Source organism: Chanodichthys erythropterus, chromosome 16 (assembly GCF_024489055.1).
Source record: "Chanodichthys erythropterus isolate Z2021 chromosome 16, ASM2448905v1, whole genome shotgun sequence".
NCBI classification, from domain to species: Eukaryota; Metazoa; Chordata; class Actinopteri; order Cypriniformes; family Xenocyprididae; genus Chanodichthys; species Chanodichthys erythropterus.
Genome location: NC_090236.1, coordinates 16,606,628 through 16,632,644, shown reverse-complemented (window position 1 = coordinate 16,632,644; position 26,017 = coordinate 16,606,628). Strand labels below are relative to the sequence as shown.

Sequence of the window (26,017 nt, the reverse complement as noted above, 5' to 3'; positions counted from 1 at the left end):
TTTATTGTGATTGTTTTTATTTTAAAATTATTTATTTTATTTTATTTTTTTAAATTTAATTAATTATTAGCTTTTCATTAAACTCACAAACCACCTGCAGTTCCTTCATGACCCCAATTTGGGAAAACCTGATGTAATGTTTAATGCACTTTATGTTGTTGATAAATAACAGAATATATTTTCTTTCTCTTTGTATTTTTATCAATGCAAGATTATCCTATTCAAATCATTGTGATAACTATGTTAGGTCAAAATTAATCTAAAAATAATTTAAAAGTAGTCATATTATATTGCCTAAAATGTGTAATTTAATGGATTACGCTACTAAGTATATTTTTTGTTATGCAGTTCCCCCACAGGTGGCTGTAGACACTGCAGTTTCAACATAGGCTGCCGTAGACACTGCATTTCCCCTAGAGGTGGTTGTGGGTACTGCAATTCCCTCAGAAGCAGCAATCTCCATGCCATTGTCTCACCAACGTAAGTGGAGGAAGAGCAGGAAGGCTTCTGTGGATCTCTTCGCAATGGAAGCTAACTCCCACTGCCAGACATATTTTTAGAAGCAAACGGATGCACTTGCCCAGGAATGGCCTGTGCCTTTATGCCTTCCATCCTGTAGGCTTGCTCCCACAGCTCCTCAGGTGGATTAGGGAAGAGAAACATTCAGTCCTTCTGATGGCGCCACGTTGGCAAAACCAGTCTTGGTCTTGGTCTCCCAGAATTGATGCAGCTGCTGTCTCCATGGCCCATACCGTTGAGGAGAGACCTCCTCTCTCATGCAAGGGGTGCAATTTGGCATCCCTGTCCAGTGTAATGGGACCTGCATGTATGGCCCCTCGTCAGGAGCCATCAGGCTTCCCCCAATGGGTATGAGAACGATCTCAGAGGCAAGGGTCCCCTCCACGAGGTGCCTTTATGCCCAGAAATGGTCTAAGTTCACTAGTAGGTGTTCAGCTTGGAATTTAGACTCCTCTTATTGTAAAATTGTGTCAGTTTTCATGTTCCTGCGGGAACTGCAGGATCTTGGACATGTCGCCTCCACACTCAAGGTGTATGTGTCAGCCATTGTGACGAATCACGTTCCGATGTGTGGACAATCGACTGGGAAACACAACCTGGTCATTAAGTTTCTCAGAGGGCTAGGAGGTTGAATCCTTCCCATCCTTGCCTCTTCGAGGCCCTCCCTTTGAGCTGCTCGAGTCAGCTGACCTTCAGTCCCTCTCACTCAAGACTGCTCTGCTGTTGGCTTTAGCATCAGTCAAGTGAGTTGGAGACCTGCAGGCTTTGTCTGTGGAACCTTCCTGCCTGGAGTTCAGCCCTAATGACAGTAAAGTTATCCTTATATGATGAGAAAAGGTTATGTGCCGAAAGTGCTTTCTACCCCATTTAGAACGCAGATGATTGCGCTGTTAGCTCTTCCACTCGTGGAAGACGAGCCTTATCCACTCTTTTCTGTAAGGGCTCTCAGAGTGTATATTGAGCGCTCTAGCCAGTTTCAGCAATCAAAGCAGCTGTTTGTCAGCTTCAGAGGCCACACTAAAGTGCTGATGGTTTCAAAGCATAGACTTTCCAGATGGATCGTGGCTGCGATAGCGCGATAGCGTTGGACTTGTTGTGCCCCTTATGTGTGAGGGCCCACTCCACTAGAGGTATGGCCTCCTCTTGGGCTTGGTCCAGCAGAGTCTTCATTGCAGACATCTGTGCGTCTGCAATGATGTCTATTTCAGTGTCCAACAGCTTTTTCCACAAAGGTCTAATGCTGTTTTCACACAGTTAAATGTACTTTAATCCAGTGGTTCTCAACTCCTGTCCTTGGGACCTACTGCTCTGCACATTTTGTATGTCTCCCTTATTTAACATACCTGATTCAGATTATCAGCTTGTCCCACTTTATATTAGGTGGCCTTAACTACTTCTATGTTTCATGCTTCAGAATTTCCATTAAGGCAATGTAGTGAGCATCGATACTCCCTGGTTTTCACGGATTGTGGGACTTTTTATGGAGAAACTGTTTCAGTTCTCTGGAAGGATTTTGCAACTGAGACAGCCCTTAAAATATCCGACTCCCTCAAAACTGGTAGTAATAGCCAGCTAAGCTTTTCATCAGGATCATGACAAAAATCAGTTCATTTTCATATTAATGATCATTTACTCTGTAATGTCTCTGGAAATAACTGTTGATCAAAAACAAAGAAATGTATGTTAATATAAATACTATAATGATATTATACTTCTACTTCTTTGTGATTGTAATCAATGAATTTTACCCAAATAAAAGACACAAGTATACAATGTCAGCATGATTTGTGAATACTGTTACTATTTCTAAATTGAGAGTTTATGGTTGTATATCCAAACACATTAGGCGTCTGTTAGATATTAATTAATTCGTTGGCAAATTCATTTAATTTAATATAATAGTGTAACAATCCACTAAATATTATAGTGGTGGTACACTACTTAAAAAGGCCTAATTCATTATTAAAATAAACTGATGTAGCATTATTAAAAGCAAAGCATGAACAAATGTATATTCTAAATTAACATTAAACTCAACCCCAATATTAATTCTGCAGAAGAAGGAATTCATAGAGATTTGAAGATGAGTAAATTATGAAGACAGGCAACAGGATAGTAGGCAACTCAACAGTTAAGGACTTTTATTTTGTCATCCTCTATTCCGGATGTTGTAGGCTGTTTTGTAAACGAGTCTTCGCAGTTTTAGCGAAGCTACTTGAACGAAAGAGGACACCGGTGGAGGACATTATATGTAACTCCAAATCATTAAACTCCGTTGTCCAAAAGAGTTTGTCATCAGCTAATCGGAAATGTTTTCTCTTTCTACTTCCCTGCAGCCACAGGTATAAAATCTGTTTAAGACAGCTGGTTTTATAACTTTCCATGTACGCATGCTAGCTGGTTAGCTAGCACATTCAACAGAACAGTCTGTATTTAATCTGAAGATTTGAGAAATAGTTTTCGAGCCTCATGTTGAAAAGTCAACATCATGTCTTCTTATGTTATTAGTTCAGTCGTTGTTGTATCTGACTAGATTACAGTGTTATTGATAGGTCGTGTTTATTAAACACCTGCTTGTAAAAACATTGGTTTGCTTTGACAACTGTGTATAACCATACATTACAGCAGAAGTGTGGTTGTGTTTTTTTGTTTGTTTTTTCAATGAAAAGTCATGAACATTTAATCCACCAAAATGAGTCTCAAATTAGTTTAATTATATAATTATTATGTTTAATAATTTCAGTTGTGGAAACGACGTTTTCATAGCCGACTTAAATTTAAATAACATCTTGCTAAGAATAATATCATAGCTATCCTAAATTAGTTAAATAATATTTTTAAAATAATATATTATTTACAGTTTAACATTTATTTTAAATACAGTTTTATAGGAAAGGACTTGTTCACCAACACATCTCATATAACGTTATGTTTTATACTTTACAGTTATTCCACTCAGTTCTGATGCTGTTGCCTTGAGCACACTAGCTTTGGATAAAACTTTCACAAGTGTATGTGAACTCAGGGTTGTTGTTGTTGTTGTTAATTAAAACTTAAAAACATTTCTGTTTACTGAAATAAAGCTGAAATTAAGTAAAATAGAAATATTAGTTGAAAAACTTAAGCTAAATGAAAATTAGTAAAATTGGCAATAAAATGAAATAAATTTAAGTTGAATCACTAAAATGATTAACTGGAAATTAATAACTAAAACTGAAATAAAATAATTTAAACATAAATATCAATATTAGAAATAAATTACTAAAAATATAAAAAAAAAAAGCTATTTAAAAAACTAAAACAAATACTAAAATAACACTGGTTTAAATCACCATAGGTGTAATATTCATCACAGAATTTCATATTTTGAGATTGAAACTTTACCCTGGTCTGAGTCAAGGGTAAAACTATCAAATTTAAACTTATAAACATCATCTTAAAAGTATGTTAATTAAAAGCGTGCTGGACAGTTATGATGTTTTCCTAACATATATAAATAATGTTTTTAATTTAAAAAAAAAAAAAAAAAAAAAATATATATATATATATATATATATATATATATATATATATATATATATATATATATATATATATTTATTTCTCAGGACATTAAAGAAGAAATGCTTTGGTTTTGTTGTCGTCCCCTCAGGTAACAGTCCAGCTGAGTCACCTCATCAATGCCCTGCACTCTCTGACGGGTTCATTGAGCAGCAATACTTCAGTCAATCACAAACACAGAGAGAACACGCCAGAACAAGATCTGAATAGCACAGAGGTAATTACATTTAATGGCATAATTAATTACAAAAAATATTGTACATGTGTACGTTTTTGATGATTTCCCTCTGTTCCTTCTGGTTTATGGAAATGTGTCCATAAAATGGATCAGTTGAATTTTAGCTGCTTTTAAATGAAGTTCTGAAGCTTAACAGTGTTTTTCCTCTTTGAATTCTGCATGTCTGGTGTTGTGCTGGGAAGCCGTCACTGACGCTCAGGGATTTGGGTCTGACAGATCTAGGAGTCGGTCAGCTAGATGCACTGGTGGAGAAGCTTCTTCCCTGTGTTTCTCAGCAGGACTTGAACTCACAACTGAGGACTGAGCCAAATATCTGGAGGACTTCCCATCTCTCCTCAGATTCTTTCTTTCACAACAAACATGGTGAGACACAAAAGGATTTTTTCTTCACTTTCTTGATACCTGAGCCAAACACATAATTCATAAGCTTTGTTGATTTTCTCTTATTTTGTAATCTTTTATCAATTTCATATAGTCGAAATTACTACAGTTTTGTATTTTGACTCCATCATGTTATAATATGAAAAAGTTCCTTGCAAAGGTTTCTGTTTCTTCAGTGCTCTTCAGCTTTTTCCTGTGCCAGACTGAAAAGTCAATCATAAAACACACATTGGTGAATCAGAGTGATTAAAACTTAACCTCTTAAATCTGAAGCGGGCCGCCACTATTATGTTACTTAAACTACTTGCTTAACTAAAACAAAATAGGTGTTGTTTGACCACCATATTCACATGAGTGATGTTATTGTTTACAGTGATGTGTAACCTGTGCATATCAGTTAACATCTCAAAAAATTTGTTTTGGGGTTTCATCTTGACACTTACCAAATACCTTACCAAATATTTGCCATTGCATTCATGCACTAAACAGACATGTCTGTTATTGGTTATAATGCTCATTTGCTTTCAAACATAAATAGAAAAGTTTTCATTGTTCATAACTCATTGTTTGAGCTGTAATTAAAAGCTTGAATATTTATTTAATTGTTCAGCTTTCTCATGTTCTAACACTAAATAAACCACATATGATGAATAAACAGTTACATTTTTTTCTCTCTTATTCAGGGTTTTCCAGAATGGGTGGTGTCTCTCCTGTCTTCTCCAGGCAAAACAAGTCACCTCTCCAAACGCTATGTACAGACCTCAAATATTTGCCATGTAAAGTGTACAGTTTATTATTCAGTTGTCACATCATTGTCACATCATTATTAAATGTTGTCACATCATTACTAAAAAATATGATCTGTGTTGGTCGCCAATGTTCATCAAATTGTAATTGTTTTTTCTAGTGTTGGTCCCAAATCGAGGCTTTAAAACTCTGAAGTCCAAAACACGGCGTCTGCAGGGAGGCTTTGACAGTTCAGCGGAGCCTGAGGGATTTACGCCATCATTTATGAAGGTCACCCACACAGTAATACAGTGCTTCCTTTTGAATGATATTAGCCTAATGTGTTTATTTACATAAAGAGATGCACCCAAAAATTTAAATGGTCATGATGTTCTCTCCCTTATATCCTTCCAAAAATGTATGACTTTTTCTTCAACTTAATCAAGATATTTCAATTATATGACCACATGAGACTCATTCCAAGTAGAAACCTAGATGTCTTAAAGGGTTAGTTCACCCAAAAAATGAAAATAATGTAATTTGTTACTTACCCTCATGCCGTTCCACACCCATAAGACCTTTGTTCATCTTCAGAACACAAATCAAGATATGTTTGTTGAAATCCGATGGCTCAGTGAGGCCTGCATAGGGAGCAATGACATTTTCTCTCTCAAGATGCATTAATGTACTAAAATATATTTAAATCAGTTCATGTGAGTACAGTGGTTCAATGTTAATATTGTAAAGCAACAAGAATATTTTTGGTGCGCCAAAAAAATAATGACTTGTATAGTGATGGCCTATTTCAAAACACTGCTTCATTAAGCTTCGGAGCGTTATGAATCTTTTGTGTCGAATCATGATTCTGATCACGTGTCAAACCGCCAATCTGCTGAAATCACATGACTTTGGTGCTCCAAATCGCTGTTTCGACACAAAAGATTCATAACGCTCTGAAGCTTCATGAAGCAGTGTTTTTAAATCGGCCATCACTATATAAGTCTTTTTTTTTTTTTTTTTTTGGTGCACAAAAAATATTCTTGCCGCTTTATAATATTAATATTGAACCACTGTACTCGCATGAACTGATTTAAATATGTTTTTAGTACCTTTATGGATCTTGAGAGAGGAAATGTCATTGCTGGCTATGCAGGCCTCACTGAGCCATCGGATTTCAACAAAAATATCTTAATTTGTGTTCCGAAGATTAACAAAGATCTTACGGGTGTGAAACAACATGAGGGGGAGTAATTAATGACATTATTTTCATTTTTGGGTGAACTAACCCTTTTACTCACCTAAACAGCATAAAGAAAAACAGTGTTCACATTTACATGATGTTTCAGAACTATACTTTTTGCACAAGCCGTTTTCTTAATTGCATGCAAACCATATTTAAAAGCCCTCCTTTTTGATTTCCACAATAGAAATTATAATAGAAGTCATACAGGTTTGGAATGGCATGAGGATGAGTAAATGATGACATTTTTTATTGTTATTCCTTTAAGAATTATGCTTTAGTATGTTTTCACTACTTTGTAAATGTCTTGTTAATATTAGAGGAGTTTATATTGGTATTACAATGTTCTTTATATTTTTGTCCTTTAGGGTCTCCTCACACGAGACAAAGGGCCAGATGTTGAAACTCTGGACAAGCTCCTTAAAAACAAAAATATTCCTGATGGTCAGCATGATGCTTTTAAGACTGGTTTTGCCGAGGGCTTCCTCAAAGCTCAAGCCCTAACACAGAAAACCCAAGGCATGTCCTCTTAGATTAACATCAAATTATGAATTGTGAATGAATGATGGAAGGTTTTCAACTTGATATATGGTTGTATCCTTTCTCATTTTATTATTGTATTAAAACATATGTCATCATCTTCAATAGAATCACTAAGGAGGATGCGACTGATACTATTGGTGCTTTTGCTGTTGGGCTTGTATGGACTCTCAAAAACACCTTTCTTATCAGGTAAATGTTCCAAAGAAACTTCTGCATGTTTGATTTGTCTCTTTAACTAAAGGCTGAAATACACTACACAACAGACTTTTGCCCTGATTTGCAGTCTGGATGTGTCAATTTTGGGCAGTCAGAGTTGACAGATTTTGCAGAAAATCAAATAGTTTATGATGAGTACAGACTCCATCCAGTTTTTAGGATATCAGTCATGTCATATATGTTTAACCGATTTTGTTTTCATTCATCTCCTGGTATTTTGTGATCCTCAGCCATTTAGTGTATGATGCCCAGTTTTTCTCTGTAACCATTTACAAAGTCGACAAGTGTATGAATGCCTAGTGTTTTAAAATCCGTCATGTCAGATTTTAAGTCATGTTGTGTATTCCAGCCTTAGTTGTGTATCCATTTAAGTCTGACATTGTTTCCAAGTCCAAACGCTCTATCAGATGCCGAAAGCAAACAAAAAAATGGTGCTAAAATACACTTTCGGTGTGCTGTAATACAACAACAAAAAAACATGATCCTATTCCTAACCTTTATCTCTATACCAAAATCTCAGATGGCCAGACAATGATTCATCTTTTATGAATCGTTTAAATATTGGTGTCTGGGACGCCATGAGCCCAGAGACTGTAGTGTACAATATACATTTATAAAAGCTTAGCTTAAATGTGTGCTATAAATAAATAGTGATCGTAATGACTCTTGAGATATTGTTCTTAATTGAAATGGAGTGGAGGCTTGAACCCGGAAACGGTATTCAATACATCAAGACTTAAGTGGATAGATTAATGTCATGTGTGTCATGTCTGCCAGTTGTTTGAATATAAAATCTGAATAATTTGTGAAAGGTTTCAAGTTTTGGCTTGGATTTAAAACTGTTAATAATGCTTAGTTGGCTGGCTTGCCCCATTTGTGCCCTTGGGAATGCTTCGTGTAGTGCTTTGTGTGTGTTTGGAGTGTGAACTATAATTTAACCGTTCCGGACAGTGCGATTCCGAACCACATCAGGCCTGGACTCAGCAGTGGACCCTGTCCAGATGAAGAACGTCACCTTCGAGCATGTGAAGGGTGTGGAGGAGGCCAAAAATGAGCTGCAGGAGGTGGTGGAGTTTCTTCGGAACCCTCAGAAGTTCACTGTTTTGGGAGGAAAACTGCCTAAAGGCAAGAACACACATTTGCAGAAAGGCTTCAAGCCAGATCCATTTAAATTAATAGTTAAATTCAAATTCTACATTTGTTTACTTGCCTTCAGGTTGTGTCAAACCTGTATCCAAGGGAGTATCCATCTAGTTGTAGTTCATAACGAACATGCCTGTCAAGCTTTGAAAAGGACAATAAAAAAAAATAAAAATGACTCGTCCACTAAGCTTTGCTATTTTTATGTATTTTAATTCATATTATTAATAATTACAAAATATTCACATGCTTTAAATGATTAGTTCACTTTCAACTGAAAATTAGCCCAAGCTTTACTCACCCTCAAGCCATCCTAGGTATATATGACTTTCTTCTTTCTGATGAACGCATTTGGAGAAATTAGGGCTGGGCGATATATCGAATGCTTTTGTCAGTAAAGCCGGTTCCCTGATTACCGCCAAATCGCCATCACCTGCTTTCAAATGAAGCGGCATTTAATAGACAGAGCCGTAGTTCACTGATAAGCCACGCAATATCGCGTTCAATATCGATATGAATCGGCGTCAATATTGAACACTATATTGCGTGGCTTATCAGTGAACTACGGCTCTGTCTAATATTTTCATTTGAAAGTGAACTAATCCTTTAAGTCAATGTTAATTTTCCAATATAGTTCATTATTTTACATTAAGTGGAAAGTTTTCATTCATATTAGTGACCTTGAAAAGTATCAGTGATTTATATAGAATAAAGTCAAATCAAGTGTATAATTCTGAGCAAAATTCCACACTGATTCTATTTGGCAGCTTTATCTTTACATTTACTTGTGTGTGTGTGTGTGTGTTTTTCCAGGAATCTTGCTGGTTGGGCCTCCGGGTACAGGAAAGACCCTGTTGGCCCGTGCTGTGGCTGGTGAGGCAGATGTGCCATTCTACTACGCATCTGGCTCCGAGTTTGATGAGATGTTTGTTGGTGTTGGTGCCAGTCGAATCAGAAACCTTTTCAGTGAGTGCCTAGCATACATAGTGCCACTCTAATTCCAGAATGATTGTTTATAGATCATATAGATCATACTTTGTGCCTGATTCTGAGTTCTGTGAATGTGAAAGTAGCCAAAATCACACTCTTATGCCTAACTGGTGAATTAATGTTTGTATGAATGCTACACATGTTGAAGCAATTCTCCTGTATTTGTCCTCTAGGGGAAGCTAAAGCTAATGCTCCTTGTGTTATCTTCATTGATGAGCTGGATAGTGTTGGAGGAAAGAGGATTGAGTCTCCCATGCACCCCTATTCTAGACAGACAATCAATCAGCTTTTAGCAGAGATGGATGGGTGAGCCATGCAACTTTAAGAACTTATGACTGTACTCTGTGTTTGAGTGGAAACTTTGTGATATGCCTTCACTGATCTTTGGTCTTTGGTGTTTAACATCTGCAGGTTTAAGCCAAATGAAGGCGTCATCATAATTGGAGCAACAAACTTCCCTGAAGCTTTGGATACGTGTGTATATTAATTTTCAAACATCTAAAGACTAAATGCTTGGTTTGCGATACATAATAATATATACATGTTTGAGTTTGTTGTTGTTTTTTTTTTTTTTATATATATAATGTTGCTGATTGGTCAGAGGATCTGAACGCTGTCTTTTTCCCCAGTGCTCTGATCCGGCCAGGCCGTTTTGATATGCAGGTCACTGTCCCCAGACCAGATGTGAAGGGCCGCACTGAAATCCTCAAGTGGTACCTTAAAAAAATTAAAGTAGACTCTGGTGAGTGGCTTGTTAAATACTCATTTCTTAAATTTACACACAAGATTCTAAACTGTTAATGTTTTAAAGTAAATAAGTTATACAGTAAGTAATGTAGTTGTTCATTATTGTATTTTCTGGATATTAGCTGTGCAGGCAGACGTCATTGCTAGAGGAACGGTGGGGTTCTCTGGTGCCGAGCTGGAGAATCTTGTTAATCAGGCTGCACTTAGGGCCGCTGTGGACGGTAAAGACATGGTGACCATGAAGGAGCTGGAGTTTGCTAAGGACAAAATACTGATGGGTAAGTGGCTCAAACTCACTTTGCATGATAAAGCAAACTTTGCTGAAGATGAATGAATACCTTGAGTTTTCATTCACTTTCTCCCTCCACAGGCCCAGAACGCAAGAGTGCAGAGATTGATCAGAAGAATAAAGAAATCACAGCATACCATGAGTCAGGCCATGCAATTATTGCATACTACACAAAAGACGCCATGCCCATAAATAAAGCCACCATTATGCCGAGAGGCCCCACTTTGGGTCACGTGAGTACACACGTTTTCATCATCATTGTGTTCTTCATCAAAATCTAAAGCTTGAGAGGCCTTATGTGTTCACCTATGAGTTGAACTTTTCTTGGAGATATGAGCTCTGAGATTTAAGTTAATGGGACATCTCAGTTTAGTCTACCTTAATTTAGGTCCAGTTTTTCCTCTTCTCTGTAGGTGTCCATGCTTCCAGAGAATGACCGCTGGAGTGAAACTCGGGCTCAGCTTCTGGCTCAGATGGACGTCAGCATGGGCGGCCGAGTGGCTGAGGAGCTCATTTTTGGCAGTGAATATATAACTACTGGTAGGTAGTAGTACTGTTTGCTCAGGTATTGTGGTGTAATTTAATTATTGATTGCATTTGAGTGACCCGGATATAAGTATATGGAATATTTATTGTACTTCATAATATGCAAATATGTAAAAGGACACAGCATGAATAGCCAAAATGATGCTTGTTTCTTATTTCTGTTTGTTTTATCTGTGTAATGTTTTGTTGTTTTCACATAGGAGCATCAAGTGATTTTGACAGTGCTACAAAAATAGCAAAAATGATGGTGACCAGATTTGGAATGAGTGAAAAGGTTTGTCTTATTTATCTGATCATCTCTGGGTACTGAAATATGGTTTCTGCCCTCAAGCCAGACTTTGCATGTATAGTTAATAAATGATAAAAGAGGCAGCAATTTTGGAAAACTAGTCATATGTAGACAATACAGACCAGAATTCAAATTTTTAATACCTCTGTTCCAAAATCTTCTAGTTTATGTAAGTGATAATATGCTGCTGTCAAAGATTTGTCCATTTGACACAAACTCCAAGGCAGCCTAACATGTAGCCTTTATGGATAAGTTTCTATTGCCAGAATCCATCAAAAGGAGAGAGAAAAAAAAAGAAAAAAATAAACTTTATAGAGCAGCATAATTAAACGATCGTGATCTTGATTCAAACAGCCACACAAACCTATTCCCAAATGACAACGATTCGCCTGTGTCTGTTAAACCTTTGACCAGTACAATCCTGATTTCACAAACAGGCTTTTCAACCACGTAGTATCATTATTTCTGTCTTACAATAATTTATATTATCACAGAAGTGCTGGAATACAAGTTTATAGTTTGGATATAAACACTGTCTACAATAGTGATCAAAATAAAAGAAAGAAACATGACGCTTCTAATAAAGATTATATCAATTACATTGTTAAACCAGTAGGTGGGGACAAGTATTAGTATTAGTCATTAAATTCAATCAAATCATTCATTCAAGACATTCGTTCAAAAACTTTGATTCGTCCAGTACGGAAATAAGTGAAGGCTGCATCCAAACTCACATACTCTGTTGAGTAGGAACTTATTTCGAATAAGTAATTACTTCACGACTGCAAAAAAAAAAAGCACTCTATACAGTATGAATGTGTGTAGTATGAAGGTAATTCAGACATACTACATCCTCCATGCTGTCATTATCATGTGACTTACCCAACTCAGTTATGTCGCTTTACTGCCATTCACAAATCTTCTACCGTGGCCTCGTGGGATAGTAAATTGTCCACACTTCAGAATCTTGCCTGAAGAAGTAGGCCATCCGGGTACTTTTTGCCTACTGTGAATTCGGACATACTTCTTTTGTCATATCCTTGCATTTATCCTTACCTACTGTATAGTAGGGAAGTATGCGATTTCAGATGCAGTTGAAGTCTTTATGAATCATTGAGTCATGAGTCATTCAATCATTCATTCAAACTTTTTTTTTTTTTTTTTTTTACAATTCAAATTAATATAGTAAAAACTAATTTTGTTTTTGAATAGACCACAGCAATTAATATTTTGCCTAGTAAATTACATGTTATTTTGTTTAGTTGTCTATTTAGAATCATGGGCGAATCATGATTTTTCTATTTTAAAGGGGTCATGAACTGCATTATTTTATGGTTTTAGAATATTTCCTGGGATGCACTTATAATGTTAATATGCTTTTTACATCAAAAATTGTCATAATTTCACTGACACTGATAGACTCATGCTGTTTGATTGACAGCTCCAGCGCATGCTGTTTGATTGCAAAGGGAGCATTCTTTGATTGATTGTTTTCTTTACATATCTTTTTAATTATTTTCATCCTACTAAGAGAAACATTGTGAAGTTGCTTGTTTAGTCACTGGTATGGTTTACTGACTCTCAAAGAAAGAACATCTGACTGTACATGAATCATTACAGATCAGATCAACTTACATGTTGTTGCATTACTGTCAATTCCATAGCGTAAAAGTCTGTTTGCAAAGCCTGTGCCGAAATGCGATTTGATTTTCCAAAGAATCCACAAATAATGAAATCGTGATAAAAATAGTTCAACAGAGACATTCATTGTTGAAAATAACCATATTCCTGAAATTAGGATCCTTTGAAAGGTAATGTTATTTTTGTCCTGTATCACTATTCTCTCCTCCTCATCTCACTAACACACCAGTGGGCGGGGCCAATGTTGCAATGATAAAGTAGGCGTTGATTTCTTCTAAGGAGGCTGCGTTTTACCTCATAGATAGGTACATTCCAGGATCAGTCATTTGATGGGCCTTGTGTCAATAAAAGCTTTTATTGGACTAACAAGGAAGTTTTAGTTCTGAAACTTACAGGATATTCTTATAGTATGATGACCTCTTACATATCAAAGGCTCAAGGAAAAGTTGATTTCTCAATTCATGACCCCTTTAAATAAAAAAATTGATTCTCAATTTATGTAGAATCATGCAGCTCTACTCTATTGTAAGCTAGTATTTTTTATATAATACTGTAATACAGTATTACAGTACTATAATAGTATAATACATATATCTAATACAGTACTATAGTACAGTTGAAAGCATCATCAAATTGTATGTTTTACCCATTTTTTTGTATTTTGCTGTGCTTTATAATTAAATTATATAATAGGCGTTTATATTATCACTGTACTAAAATTAAAAGAAATGGTTAAAATAGTATCTGTTCTTGTCTGTCTAAAATAGAATAAATTGTTGTGATTAATCTCATGATTTCCCACCAGTCTTCATAAAGCAGAATGAAATGGTAAAAATTGTTAAATAACAATGTTATTTACATTCTTGTTTTTTCAACGGACCCCTTAGCAACCAACCTACCCAACCCTAGGACTTTCTGCAGAACCCTAGTCTTAAAACTTGTGTTTGAGCATTTCATTTATAGCTCAGAAACATGTTAATGTAATGCTACTTGTTGGACTTCATCCCTTGTGTAATAGTTGGGTGTCATGACATATGCTGACCTCACCAAGCAGAGCCCAGAAACACAGGCAGCCATTGAACATGAAGTCAGGATACTTCTGAGGGTAAACTCTGTCCTGATCCAACTCTCTCCTCTATTAACAAATCAGTAATGAAACATTGCATTCAGACTACCAATTTTTCCAGAGTTTTTGACACTTTTGTTTGCTTGCTCCTAGGATTCCTACGAGCGTGCTAAAGTGATCTTAAAGTACCGTGCTAAAGAGCACAAAAATCTAGCCGAGGCTTTACTGCGGTATGAGACGTTGGATGCCAAAGAGATCCAGTTGGTCTTGGAGGGAAAGACATTAGATGGTCACGGCAGATGAAGGTCACCAGGACCACCAGGCTGCAGGGAAAGGACAATGGAACCCTAAAAGACATGAATGTACATATGCAACCAAGAGCTTGGTAGGCCTACTCTCCCCATTGCTAAAATTGTATTGTTTTTTGAGCCAGATCTCTGAAATTAGTTTCAATTTTACATGCTAATAAGGAAGGTGTAACACAAACTCCTCCTTGGGATTTTTCTTTCCAAAGAAATTGTTCATGTGAGAATTCAACTAATTTAGTATCTATGTCAGTGTTTTTCTGTACCATTAACTATAGGTTCTGCCTTATTTGTAGTGGAGCAGAAGCTGATTTAGAATAAATCCTTGAGCTGTAAGGTGAAGTCCAGTTTACTGTAAAGTCAGGAACAAATCACTGTTCACCATTTTTGAACCAGTTGTCTGAGCCAGGCTAAGTATATGTTTCATGGTGGCCTTTGAGAAATGTAAGGGGATGTATTTTCTTACTGAGGGATTGTGGAATGTTTCGAAGCACTTTGGTACTGGAACATGTTTGTTTGTTTGTTTATTTGTTTTGTTTGTTTATGTGATGCATATCATATCTGCTTGTGAACAATGCTGCTTCAGAGTACATTTAGTCACAGTTTGTTTATACTTCAGAACCCCAGTATGTTATTAGATAACCTTTCTGACAAGATGTTTCCTAGATCAACTTCCCAGTGGTCCAGTGATCAATGAACTCCTGTAGTTCTTGCTCTGTTTCTGCACTTTTATGAACTACACAAGACTATTTAAACCATCTGCAATATCATGATCCATGTTTAAATGCTCCTTGTCTTCCATCCATTTGATTATACACGCCAATTATAAAACAAAAGGAAGACCGAAATGTAATATTCTTTCAGATTTAATGTTTAATGTTCATTTCCATGGTTACATTGGGTTTATTCAGCTTTATTCTACATATTATTTATTTATGTACAGCAACTCGACATCTTTGAGTTTACCTTGCCTCCATGTATGTTTGCCTTTTACCCAAGCTCATTTTAGTTGTGTACATACAGTATATATTTATAATCAATAAAGCTGAAAACGAAAACATTGTATGATTGTATATAAGTGTATAAATTGATTTGTCTAATTTTTGCCTGGTTTGTAATTTACACTTATTTTTCCGTTGATGCGATTCCGCATTTAGTAATAAACGGGAGCTGAACTGAATAAAGGAAACCATAAAACTCTGCAAAACTGTTATTTTCATGTACTATGACAACCTCTGCATTTCAAGAACATTGTACATTTACACAAACAAACAAATGCAAACTAGGTTTATTTTCTGAAGAATGTGCGAGTGATGCAAAGGTTGGTACCACAATATAGTATATTGCTACTAGGTAGTTTGTTTGTTTGTTTGTTTTGTTTTATGTTAGGTATGTTGCTAACTGGCTTACTGGTTGCCTATTGGCCAAATTAAAAGAGCCTCTAGAATCCTCAGGATTTCTCAACCTTTTGGCTCCAAGCCCCCCAAATTGTCTGAGACAAATGAAGGTCCCTTATGTAAGCCAATATATTTTCTGGTACATCTTATTTAATGACAGTCTGCTTTTGTTTTTTGTTTTTTTTTACATAACAAATTGCAATTTATGAGCAGATTCTACCCAATAAAATATTTTGGAGCTTGACATAACTAGAAAAAATCTTTATCATTTCAAATTTCCATGACTTAAGTTTTTCTTAATTTAAATAGCTTTTCCAGGTCTAGAAAACACACTTGTTAAAGGACTAGTTCACTTTAAAATGAAAATATCCCCAAGCTTTACTCACCCTCAAGCCATCAGAGGTGTATATGACTTTCTTCTTACTGGTGAACACAATATTATAAATATCCTGACGCATCCAAGCTTTATAATGGCAGTAAACAGGGTTCATGAGTATGAGCTAAAGAAAGTACTTCCATCCACATCCATCCATCATAAACGTGTTGTACACATGGCTCTGGGGGGTTAACAAAGGCCTTCTGAAGCAAAGCGATGCGTTTGTGTAAAAAGTAAAATAATAAAAAAAGTAAAATAGTAAGTAAATATTAAAATATCTAGCTTCCCCCAGACCGCCTTCCATATTCAAGTTACAAAGAAAGTGTAAACTGGCATTGCGTCCGTAAGTTGAAAAGGGAAGGTGTAAGCTTTTTGAACTGCAAGAGTTTTACACTTTCTTCGTACGTTGAATACGGAAGGCGATCTGGTGGAAGCTGGATATTTTACTTAATAACTTGTTAAATATGGATATTTTTTTACACAAATGCATTGCTTCACTTCAGAAGGCCTTTATTAACCCCCAGAGCCGAGTGGAGTACATTTATGATGGATGGAATCACTTTCTTCCTATAGTTGGAACATGCTTTTAAGATCTTTAAAAGTAATTTTCAAATAAGCATAATCATGTTTTTTTTCTTTTTTTATATCCAGTAAAATGATAATTTGACAATTAAATTAAAAATTTGAGAGGATATTTGAAGAAAATTAGTTTAATATTTAATTTCAGTGCTGCAACTTGTGGCAAAATCCAAAAAAAGTAAGAAATACTGGAATGAAAGCAATACCATGAAGCAGCCCAAAAGTAATGACTAGCATCACAATGGTGAAGAGGGTTCTAAATATGTAGCTACTGGAAGCTGAAAGTACCACCACACCCACAATTGTGGAAAGAGCCCCTTGAAGTATGGGGTAGCCCAGGTGCGTCAGTGCCTCCACAACTCTCTCGTTCACAGCGGGCTTAGTGCTGGACACAAACGTATAGGAGATATGAGCAGAGAAGTCCACGGAGAAGCCGATGCTAATGACCAAGTTTATCATGGAGATTGAATCAAGGCTAATGTTTAGCAGTGCCATGAAGCCAGTGACTCCCAAAATAACTGAAGCGATTGCAAAGGCCACCCACAAGGCGCAAAGAGGATTTGGAATCAGCACAAGAGAGATGGCAAGCATTACTGCGGTTGCTACCGTGACGGTCTGAAGAGTGATATGCCCTATTACAGTATACTGATCGTGGTATATAAATGCTGGATGGTAGACCAACAATGGACATGGGCAGCTCTCTGCTCTCTTCCGTAGTGAGTTCAACATGTTCTTCTCTGTGGAGTTTTGAACAATTGTCTGAAGAAATAGACGTGAAGCAACTATGTCATTATTGGTTATGTTGACATCCTGTTTGAGCATTGGATGGTGGTCCAAAAACTGATACAGATGTGTTTTAAATGTAGCTACTGTGCTGATGTTATTACCGTGATCCTCTGCATACTTTTCGAAGGAATGAAGCCAAGATGTGGATAAGTTCTTGACAGAATTCAGCTCCTGAAATTTCATAATACAAGACTCAAGTTGATTACGTTCATTCGCCTCCCAATATGGAAAAGTGCCATTGATGGCTAACATTACATTTGGACCATGATAATGAAAGTATGTCTTCTCAGCCTCATAGTATTGGACAATGTAGGACTTATCAAGTGCTAGGTTCTTGAGATCAATGCCTTCCTTAAGCTGCAGGCAGCCATAAACACTAACAGCAATGTATACTAAGTAGATAAAAACTACTATTGCTTTACTCCAAACTGTTGTCAAAAAGGGTCCATAGTACTTCCTGAAGAACAATGTCATTGGGTGCTCTTCCTCGGTTCCTGTGTCATGGTTGTAAGATCCTCCGACACAGCAGACAGCGTATGCTTTAGACCGTCCTGGTGGGACCTCCTCTGGGATCTTCATGCAAGTTAACCAGTGTCTGTTCGCCCCCTCCCTTCTGCCATTCAGAGCCAGACAAGCTCCAAAGAAAGTGATGTTATAGAAGTAGCAGAACAAGATGGCCGTGCCCGCATAGAAACAGAAAGACTGAACTGAGCCAAAGGGGTTACCGTAGCTGAGGTAGAAGGCTAGCACGTCAGTCAGGGTGGTGATAGTAATGGAAATGGCTGCCTCCCTGTAGGTATCAGCCATGCGGTCTGGCACTGTGTCTTGAATGTTGGTTCGTTGCCAGCTGGAGATCATGATAAACATGTCATCGATACCGATTCCTAAAAAACAGTTTCACATTTTGAAATGAAAATGTGTCAATTATGGAGAATATGAAATGTGGTGCTGTGTGCATTTATGCCTTTGGACCATTTTATCCAATGTAATGTACAGTAAGTGGGGTAAGATGTGCCACCCAGTTAATCTAGCACATTTTTTGGTCACATGTCCATATATTTAGAACTCATCACATACAGTTGTATGTTCTATATGGCATTTAAAATCTATCCAGGTCTCAAAATATAAATCTCAAAACAGTAGCGTTTGGGTGAAGTGTGTCTGATATTTTGATATAAGCTATACCAGTGGGTCGTCAAATAGTGATAGTGAGCTTCCAAATGCAGAAAATACCAAAGTTAAAAGTTAAAAAGTTGTTTCACAGTCAAATATTGTTTTATTTTTTTGAGTGCAATATAAAAGGCAAATAATGTGCAACAAAAATAAGACTTAAGACTTAATTACTAAATCATTATTTCATGTTAGTTTATTTATTTTTCACTAATGTAATTCATGTATTCATTAAATTCCCCCAATGACATGACACAGCTTACCTCTAACATGCGCAAGTTATATTTCTATGGCCTTATGTTATAGATTCTTGCACAGTGGCACAACTTACCCCACTAACACCTGTTTTTTTAGTACATCAAACCTGCAACCTTGCCATTGCTAGTGCTATGCCAAATGTAGGGTTGAATCGGTTCAAAATTCTAAAGATAATAAAGATTTCAGAGTGGACACAGTATCTTACCAAGAATCAGGAATGGAGAAGACGCCACAGTAATAACAAATGGCACATTCATGAGTAACAGCAGCCCGAAGCTGGACAGCACTGCTTGTGCAGTGGAAAAAACTCCAAGAGAAGCCACCCATGCTTTATTCCTCACATTGTCAAACCTGTTGAGTAAAATGTATATGAAACAACATATAGCTTGAATCAGTAAAAGACTTGCAATCTATGAAATATATTTCAGCTCATGAAATAAAATACACAAACCTCAGGCAAGATATTATTGAAAATGAGATGGCAAGAAAGTAAGTAATTGCAAAAAGTTCAGTGACAGATTGGGTACTCTTCTCAAACTCCTGTTGTCTTGACATGGAGGTAAAATAGGATACCTGAGAAGAAACATCGTTAAGAACCTTTCATTTAGTCACATATACTGAAAAATCATTGACTATACTAAGAATCACAGTATGCAAACCCTCAAAATACATAATAAATGTGTTAATGGCCAAACCAAATTGTCATTCATTATAAATATTTAATATACATTTCATAAAAAGTTTGCAGATTTTATATGATGTTATATGATGCAATGCAATGCATAAGTGTGAAGTACAGTGGCATGAAAAAGTATGTGAACCCCTTGCAGAATCTGTGAAAATGAGAATTATTTTAATAAAATGAGGGATAATAAAAAATGCATGTTATTTTTTGTTTAGTACTTTCCTGAGTAAGATATTTTACATAAAAGATGTTTGCATTTAGTTCACAAGACAAAACAATAGCTGAATTTATTAAAATAACCCCATTCATAAGTATGTGAACCATTGATTCTCAATACTGTGTGGTTACCTGATGATCCACGACTGTTTTTTTTTGTTGTTTTTTTTTTTTTTTTTTGTGATGGTTGTTCATGAGTCTCTTGTTTGTCCTGTTAAACTGAGCTCTGTTTTTCAGAAAAATCCTCCAGCTCCTGTAGATTCATCAGTTTTCAAGCATTTTTGCATATTTGAACCTTTTCCAGCAGTGACTGTAGGATTTTGAGATCTGTGTTTTCATAATGAGGACAACTGAGGGACTCAAACTCAACTATTAAAAAAGGTTCAAACATTCACTGATGCTCCAGAAGGAAACACGATGCATTAAGAGTGGGGTGTGAAAACTTTTGAATAGGATGAAGATGTCACAATTTTTTTTATTTTGTTTAAATATCATAGTTTTTCATTTAATACTGCCCTTCGGAACCAACAGAAGATACTTGCATGTTTCCCAGCAGAACAATTAAGTACAATTGAATTTACCTTGATATTTGAATTCAAAAGTTTTCACCCCTCGGCTCTTAATGCATCATGTTTCCTTCTGGAGCATCAGTGAATGTTTGAACTTTTTTTAATAGTTGAGTTTGAGTCCCTCAGTTGTCCTCAGTGTGAAAAGATGAATCTCAAAACCATACAGCCACTGCTGGAAAGGGTTCAAATATGCAAAAATGCTTGAAAACTGATGAATCTCCAGGACCTGGAGGAATTTTCTGAAGAACAGAGCTCAGTTTAACTGCTCAGGACAAACAAGAGACTCATGAACAACCATCACAAAACATAAAAACAGTCATAGATCATCAGGTAACCACACACAGTATTGAGAATCAATGGTTCACATACTTATGAATGGGGTTATTTTAATAAATTCAGCTATTGTTTTGTCTTATGAACTAAATGCAAACATCTTTTATGTAAAATATCTTACTCAGGACAGTACTAAACAAAAAACAACATGCATTTTTTATTATCCCTCTTATTTTATTAAAATAATTCTCATTTTCACAGATTCTGCAAGGGGTTCACATACTTTTTCATGCCACTGTATCTTCTTTTTGGTGTCTATGCACTTTCATGTGTAATTATGCAAAAATATTTGACGTGTTCCATATTTTAGAAAATTGTGTGGGTTTGAATTGAATTTAGTTGAAAATTTAAAACATGGTGACTAAAATGACTAAAGAATTAACACATTGGTTATACAAAGACTCAAGCAAATAGGGACTACCAAAACATTTAACACGGTACTTACTTCTGTTATAGAGGTTGTTACATTCGACAGCAAGTCTATCAACTCTTGAAGCCAGGCTTCTCCCAGTGTTTTATTGCTCTCTTTTAAATAATAGAAAAGTCTCATTGCTTTGGCACTTTGAACAACTCCATTGTGATCCACCTCCACCTTACTGATGACATTTCCAATGTGGAGACATTTGAACTCAGACGGACAGTACTCAGGATACGTTATGTTGACAAAATGAATGTTGCTGGCATTATAATTTAAAACATCAAGCATTACATTAGAGTTGCATGTTCCGTTCACATTTGCGCAAACATCCGAGAACAAAAATTGCTGTGCGTCGTAAGTTGCGGTGATTCCTCTGACCTGTCCATCGATGCGGATGACCTCTTCTAGTGCGGCAACACTGAGTATGTTTGTCTGACAGGAGAATATCAAAGATGCAAAAACCCCATCAGTGTTTAATCGTATAATTGAAAACTGTGAGTCAATTTGTGGAAAAGTTTCTTGAAAGAAACGCCTCTCCACTTTAGCGCGGCCGTTTTTTGGAGTAAACTGCTCCACTATGTCGTTGGATTTCAGGTCATTCAGAAAGTAAAATCCTCCTCCGAGACCTGCGGACACCATCAGCGGTAAAGTGACAAACCACCACGGGTGAAGCCCTACAAACTTACCGAAATGTTCAAAACACATCCGTATGGGCTTTTCAATGCAGTCTGGGATGTAGGACACCATGACTACATCTGGCCTCGAGGAGATGTGCGCTGTAACATATAGGCCTAATATGAAAAGAGCAGGTTCTATTTCTCCAGGGCTCTTATAGCCTACAGAACAGAAAAGAACACAGTGTTTACACAAATGATCTCTTGAGGCTTTGTCTTGTTATCTTGATTACTATTTCCACTAGAATTACCTCTCAAGCCTATAATCAATAGGCTGAGCTTCTTCTGAAAGAGAACAATTTTCTGAAGCAGTGATCCAGGTACCTCCTGTATATTTTGAGCAATTAAGCTCCTAATGAAACAATGGACCTCTGAAGTAGCAGACAATGGGAAAGCTCTTTAGAAAATGGATAAAGATTCTGAGAAACTGGATCTTGAGAAAGAGTATTCTTAAAAGTAGACTTCCTTTGTGCTGGATACTTCATACTTCACAGTACACACATCTTTTAGGACCTACACTCTTAAAAATTAAGGCTCCAAAAGGGCATTTTTGCAGCAATGACAGAAGAACCATTTTGGGTTATAACCTTTCAGTTAACAGTTCTTAAAAGAACCCCTTTTCTTAGTGTGAGGAACATTTTAATAATTGGAAGCTATAAAGATCCTTTTGTGATGTGGAAAAATTCCATGTAAAGGTTCTTCATGCAACAATAGATGCCAACAAAGATAAGGATGCATGTGTTTTTAACCAAAGATGTGACCAAATTAATCAGTCCTGAATCAATTCGTCTGTGTTTAATAATACATTGGGTGTGCAAAGGTACACACACAAATAAATGCATTAGATTATGTCGCTTTTTTTCTGAGGTTTGCAGATGCATTTAAAATTATAGCTGTCTCTGATGAAGGAGACTCATTGTACCTCCTTGCTAATAAGGCAATGTCATACCTGGAATAAGTCACAGACACTGAGCAGTGCAAACACTGTCTGGAGCTAGAGTGTCTCATGCATCCTCACATCACATTGTATCTCAACTTGTTATATTATACACAAAGATTTGTAATGTATTGTGTTTAGTATGAAATGTAAAGAATCTTATCTATTATAATGTTGTCTACAAAAAGTAGCAGATGGTGAATAGTAGGCTATATTTGTGGTGTTCAGGTTGGATGTGGTAGCAATCACTGAACTATGTGCTGTAGGGTCCAGGGACACTAATGGTCAGATGTCCATAATCCAGCCTTGCCATCAGAAAGAGAGAGAGAGAGAGAGAGAGAGAGAGAGAGAGAGAGAGATGAAGTTTGATCACTATGACCTGAGCTTTGCAGTGGATAGAAACTACACACCCGTGTGAAAAAAAAGCACACTTAAGTATATGTAAACTGATCGCATGGAGTTAGCAGGTCATCGCTCATTACCATGTACTTTTAAAAAGAGTACTTATAACAAAAACAGTATACTCTAAAAGAATATTAAGTGTGAACTGAATGTAATGTTTTTTTTTTTTTGACACTTAACCGCATGATACTTGCAATTAAATGAAAATCTATTATAGTTTAAATTTATAGTAAATGCAATTAGTTGAACTTAAGTGTGCTTTTTACAAAAATACATTATAAGTACATCTTTATATTGAAAGTGCACTGTCGAATGTACATTTATGTTACTAAAATTGAATGTAATTTCTATTGAAACTTGTATGTAATTACACATTTGTAATGATGAAGTTTAGTACATTTAAAATATATTTACTTTTAATGTTTTATTGCATAATACAAAATTATAATATTTTAATGTGTTATTGAATAATACACCAGTTAAAATTATAGGCTAATCAGTTACTTTATTAAAGCATCAAAATATGTGTACTTATTTAAAGCATGACAAAATATTAACATGATGATTTAAAATGTACTTAAAAGTTTAATTCGAAATTACAAAGTACACTTTTGCAACGTGTACAAGTGTGTTAAGATAGTTATGAATGTACTCTATTTAAAAACACTTAAAGGGTTAGTTCAGCCAAAAATGAAAATTCTTTCATTTATTACTCCCCCTCATGCCGTTCCACACCCGTAAGACCTTCGTTCATCTTCGGAACACAAATTAATTCGATAAATTCAATGGCTCCGTGAGGTCTGCATAGGGAGAAATGACATTTCCTCTCTCAAGATCCATAAAGGTACTAAAAACATATTTAAATCAGTTCATGTGAGCACAGTGGTTCAGTATCAATATTATAAAGCGACAAGAATATTTTTGGAGCACCAAAAAAAACCCTAAATAACGACTTATAGTGATGGCCGATTTCAAAACACTGCTTCAGGAAGCTTCGGAGCGTTATGAATCAGCGTGTCAAATCAGCGGTTCAGAGCGCCAAAGTCACGTGATTTCAGCAGTTTGGCTTTTTGACATGCGATCCAAATCATGATTCGATACACTGATTCATTATGCTCTGAAGCTTCCAGAAGCAGTGTTTTGAAATCTTGAACCACTGTACTCACATGAACTGATTTAAACATGTTTTTAGTACATTTATGGATCTTGAGAGAGGAAATGTCATTGCTCCCTATGCAGGCCTCACGGAGCCATCGGATTTCAATTAAAATATCTTAATTTGTGTTCCGAAGATGAACGAAGGTCTTTACGGGTGTGGAACGGCATGAGGGTAAGTAATAAATGACAGAATTTCCATTTTTGGGTGAACTAACCCTTTAAGTGGCCTTTTATTTCAGTAATATTATATTATCTGCAAGTACAGTTTTTTAAACATACTTTTGAGATTGGAAGTGCACTACAAGTGCACATAGCACACTCATTTTTCACAAAGGTAAACACACACACACACTTACATTGGGTTTCTACGTTTTATGGGGACTTTCCATAGACATAATGATTTTTATACTGTACACACCAAATAATATATCCCCTAACCCTAAACCTACACATCACAGAAAAGTTTTTTTATAAGCTGTTTTCCTCATGGGGACCAAAAAAAAAAAAAAGGATTTAGGTGATTGCCATCTTTGTTAGGAGATCATTTTGTCCCCTTAAAGGTGCAAGTGATGGCACGCGTTTTTAGGCCAAAACATTTTTTGTCACATACAGCAGACATCTCCTCACTATCCGCTAGCTGCCTGTCCCCTGAACACACTGTAAAAAAACGCGGTCTCTGTAGTCACCAAGCTCAGAAAACAGCAATAAAAACAAACTGGTGCAGCCTGGACCACGAATCATAATAGAGTGCCCCAGGGATGATGCGTTTTTGTAGGCCAACCCGGAAGTTAGCGGCGCACAGGTTCCCTCGACTGAAAGCCTATTCATTTTTCCCATAGACTTTTGGAAAATCGCAGAAAATAAGCTCTGCGTTTAACAAAGGGTTATGACACTTACACGTTTTGTCTATCAAGATAATCTTTACAAGTTAACACAACATTTATAGATTTTGAAGCCTAAATAAAGTCGTCAGATATAAAAGGCTAACAGTAGGCTATAAACGGACTACAGCACACCATGGTCGCGGATCAACGTCGTCACCACCAAGCTTCCTCAAACTTTATTTAGAAAACAACTCTATTTAAAAACATGCTCACTGATTATGATCTGCGCTGTGTATGAATACTTATCCACTTTTTCATGCTGTCCAAATGTCCTGTTTGTCATGATGATGTCTAAAGTCCCCGCCAAAGGAAGTAGTCCCTTTTAGCAATTTGTTAGCAACCGCCAATTTTAAGATACAGTAAAAGTTTAAAAAATCACAAGCGGGCTATAACTGGTGTGTTTTATGTCATAGATCAAAACGTGAAAGTATTTAGAGGCTTTGTTAACCACAGACCTTATTTCAGGCGATTTAGCAACCCATTAAAAAAACCCATAGACTTTACGCCGTTGGAACCGGAAGTCCTAAAATGCTAACTTGCTTCCAGGTTTTGCCTACAAAAACGCGTCATCCCCATAGCTGTCAACATTGAACACTGAAAATAAGGGAGATTTCCCGGAATCCATCCCCAAAAAAAGGGATTTTTTTACACGATTATTACGTTGGCACGGGGGACAGGGGGTCAGGACCCCCACAGTTTTGAAAAGACAGAAATCGACCCCCGCACTTTTGATAAGGG

The 26,017-nt window shown here is 36.4% G+C and overlaps 2 protein-coding genes across 2 annotated transcripts; one reads left to right on the top strand and one right to left on the bottom strand.

Moving 5' to 3' along the window:
- The first annotated feature begins 2,700 nt into the window (after nucleotides 1-2,700).
- Nucleotides 2,701-15,635, top strand: yme1l1b (YME1-like 1b). Its single transcript, XM_067363474.1, has 18 exons — nucleotides 2,701-2,861; nucleotides 4,172-4,297; nucleotides 4,501-4,681; nucleotides 5,383-5,475; nucleotides 5,607-5,716; nucleotides 7,034-7,184; nucleotides 7,314-7,397; nucleotides 8,376-8,549; nucleotides 9,378-9,530; nucleotides 9,728-9,860; nucleotides 9,966-10,028; nucleotides 10,184-10,296; nucleotides 10,424-10,579; nucleotides 10,672-10,823; nucleotides 11,004-11,130; nucleotides 11,337-11,410; nucleotides 14,085-14,171; nucleotides 14,286-15,635. The coding sequence occupies exons 1-18, from the start codon at nucleotides 2,829-2,831 to the stop codon at nucleotides 14,433-14,435; spliced, it is 2,160 nt and encodes a 719-aa protein (XP_067219575.1). The 5' UTR covers nucleotides 2,701-2,828; the 3' UTR covers nucleotides 14,436-15,635.
- A 1,298-nt stretch (nucleotides 15,636-16,933) lies between these two features.
- LOC137003764 (patched domain-containing protein 3) lies at nucleotides 16,934-23,991 on the bottom strand. The gene is made up of 5 exons (XM_067364048.1): nucleotides 23,973-23,991; nucleotides 21,252-22,060; nucleotides 19,455-19,576; nucleotides 19,209-19,354; nucleotides 16,934-18,459 (listed from the first exon to the last, which is right to left on the bottom strand). Exons 1-5 carry the CDS (start codon nucleotides 23,989-23,991, stop codon nucleotides 16,934-16,936), a joined length of 2,622 nt encoding a protein of 873 aa, XP_067220149.1.
- Between the last annotated feature and the right edge of the window lie 2,026 nt (nucleotides 23,992-26,017).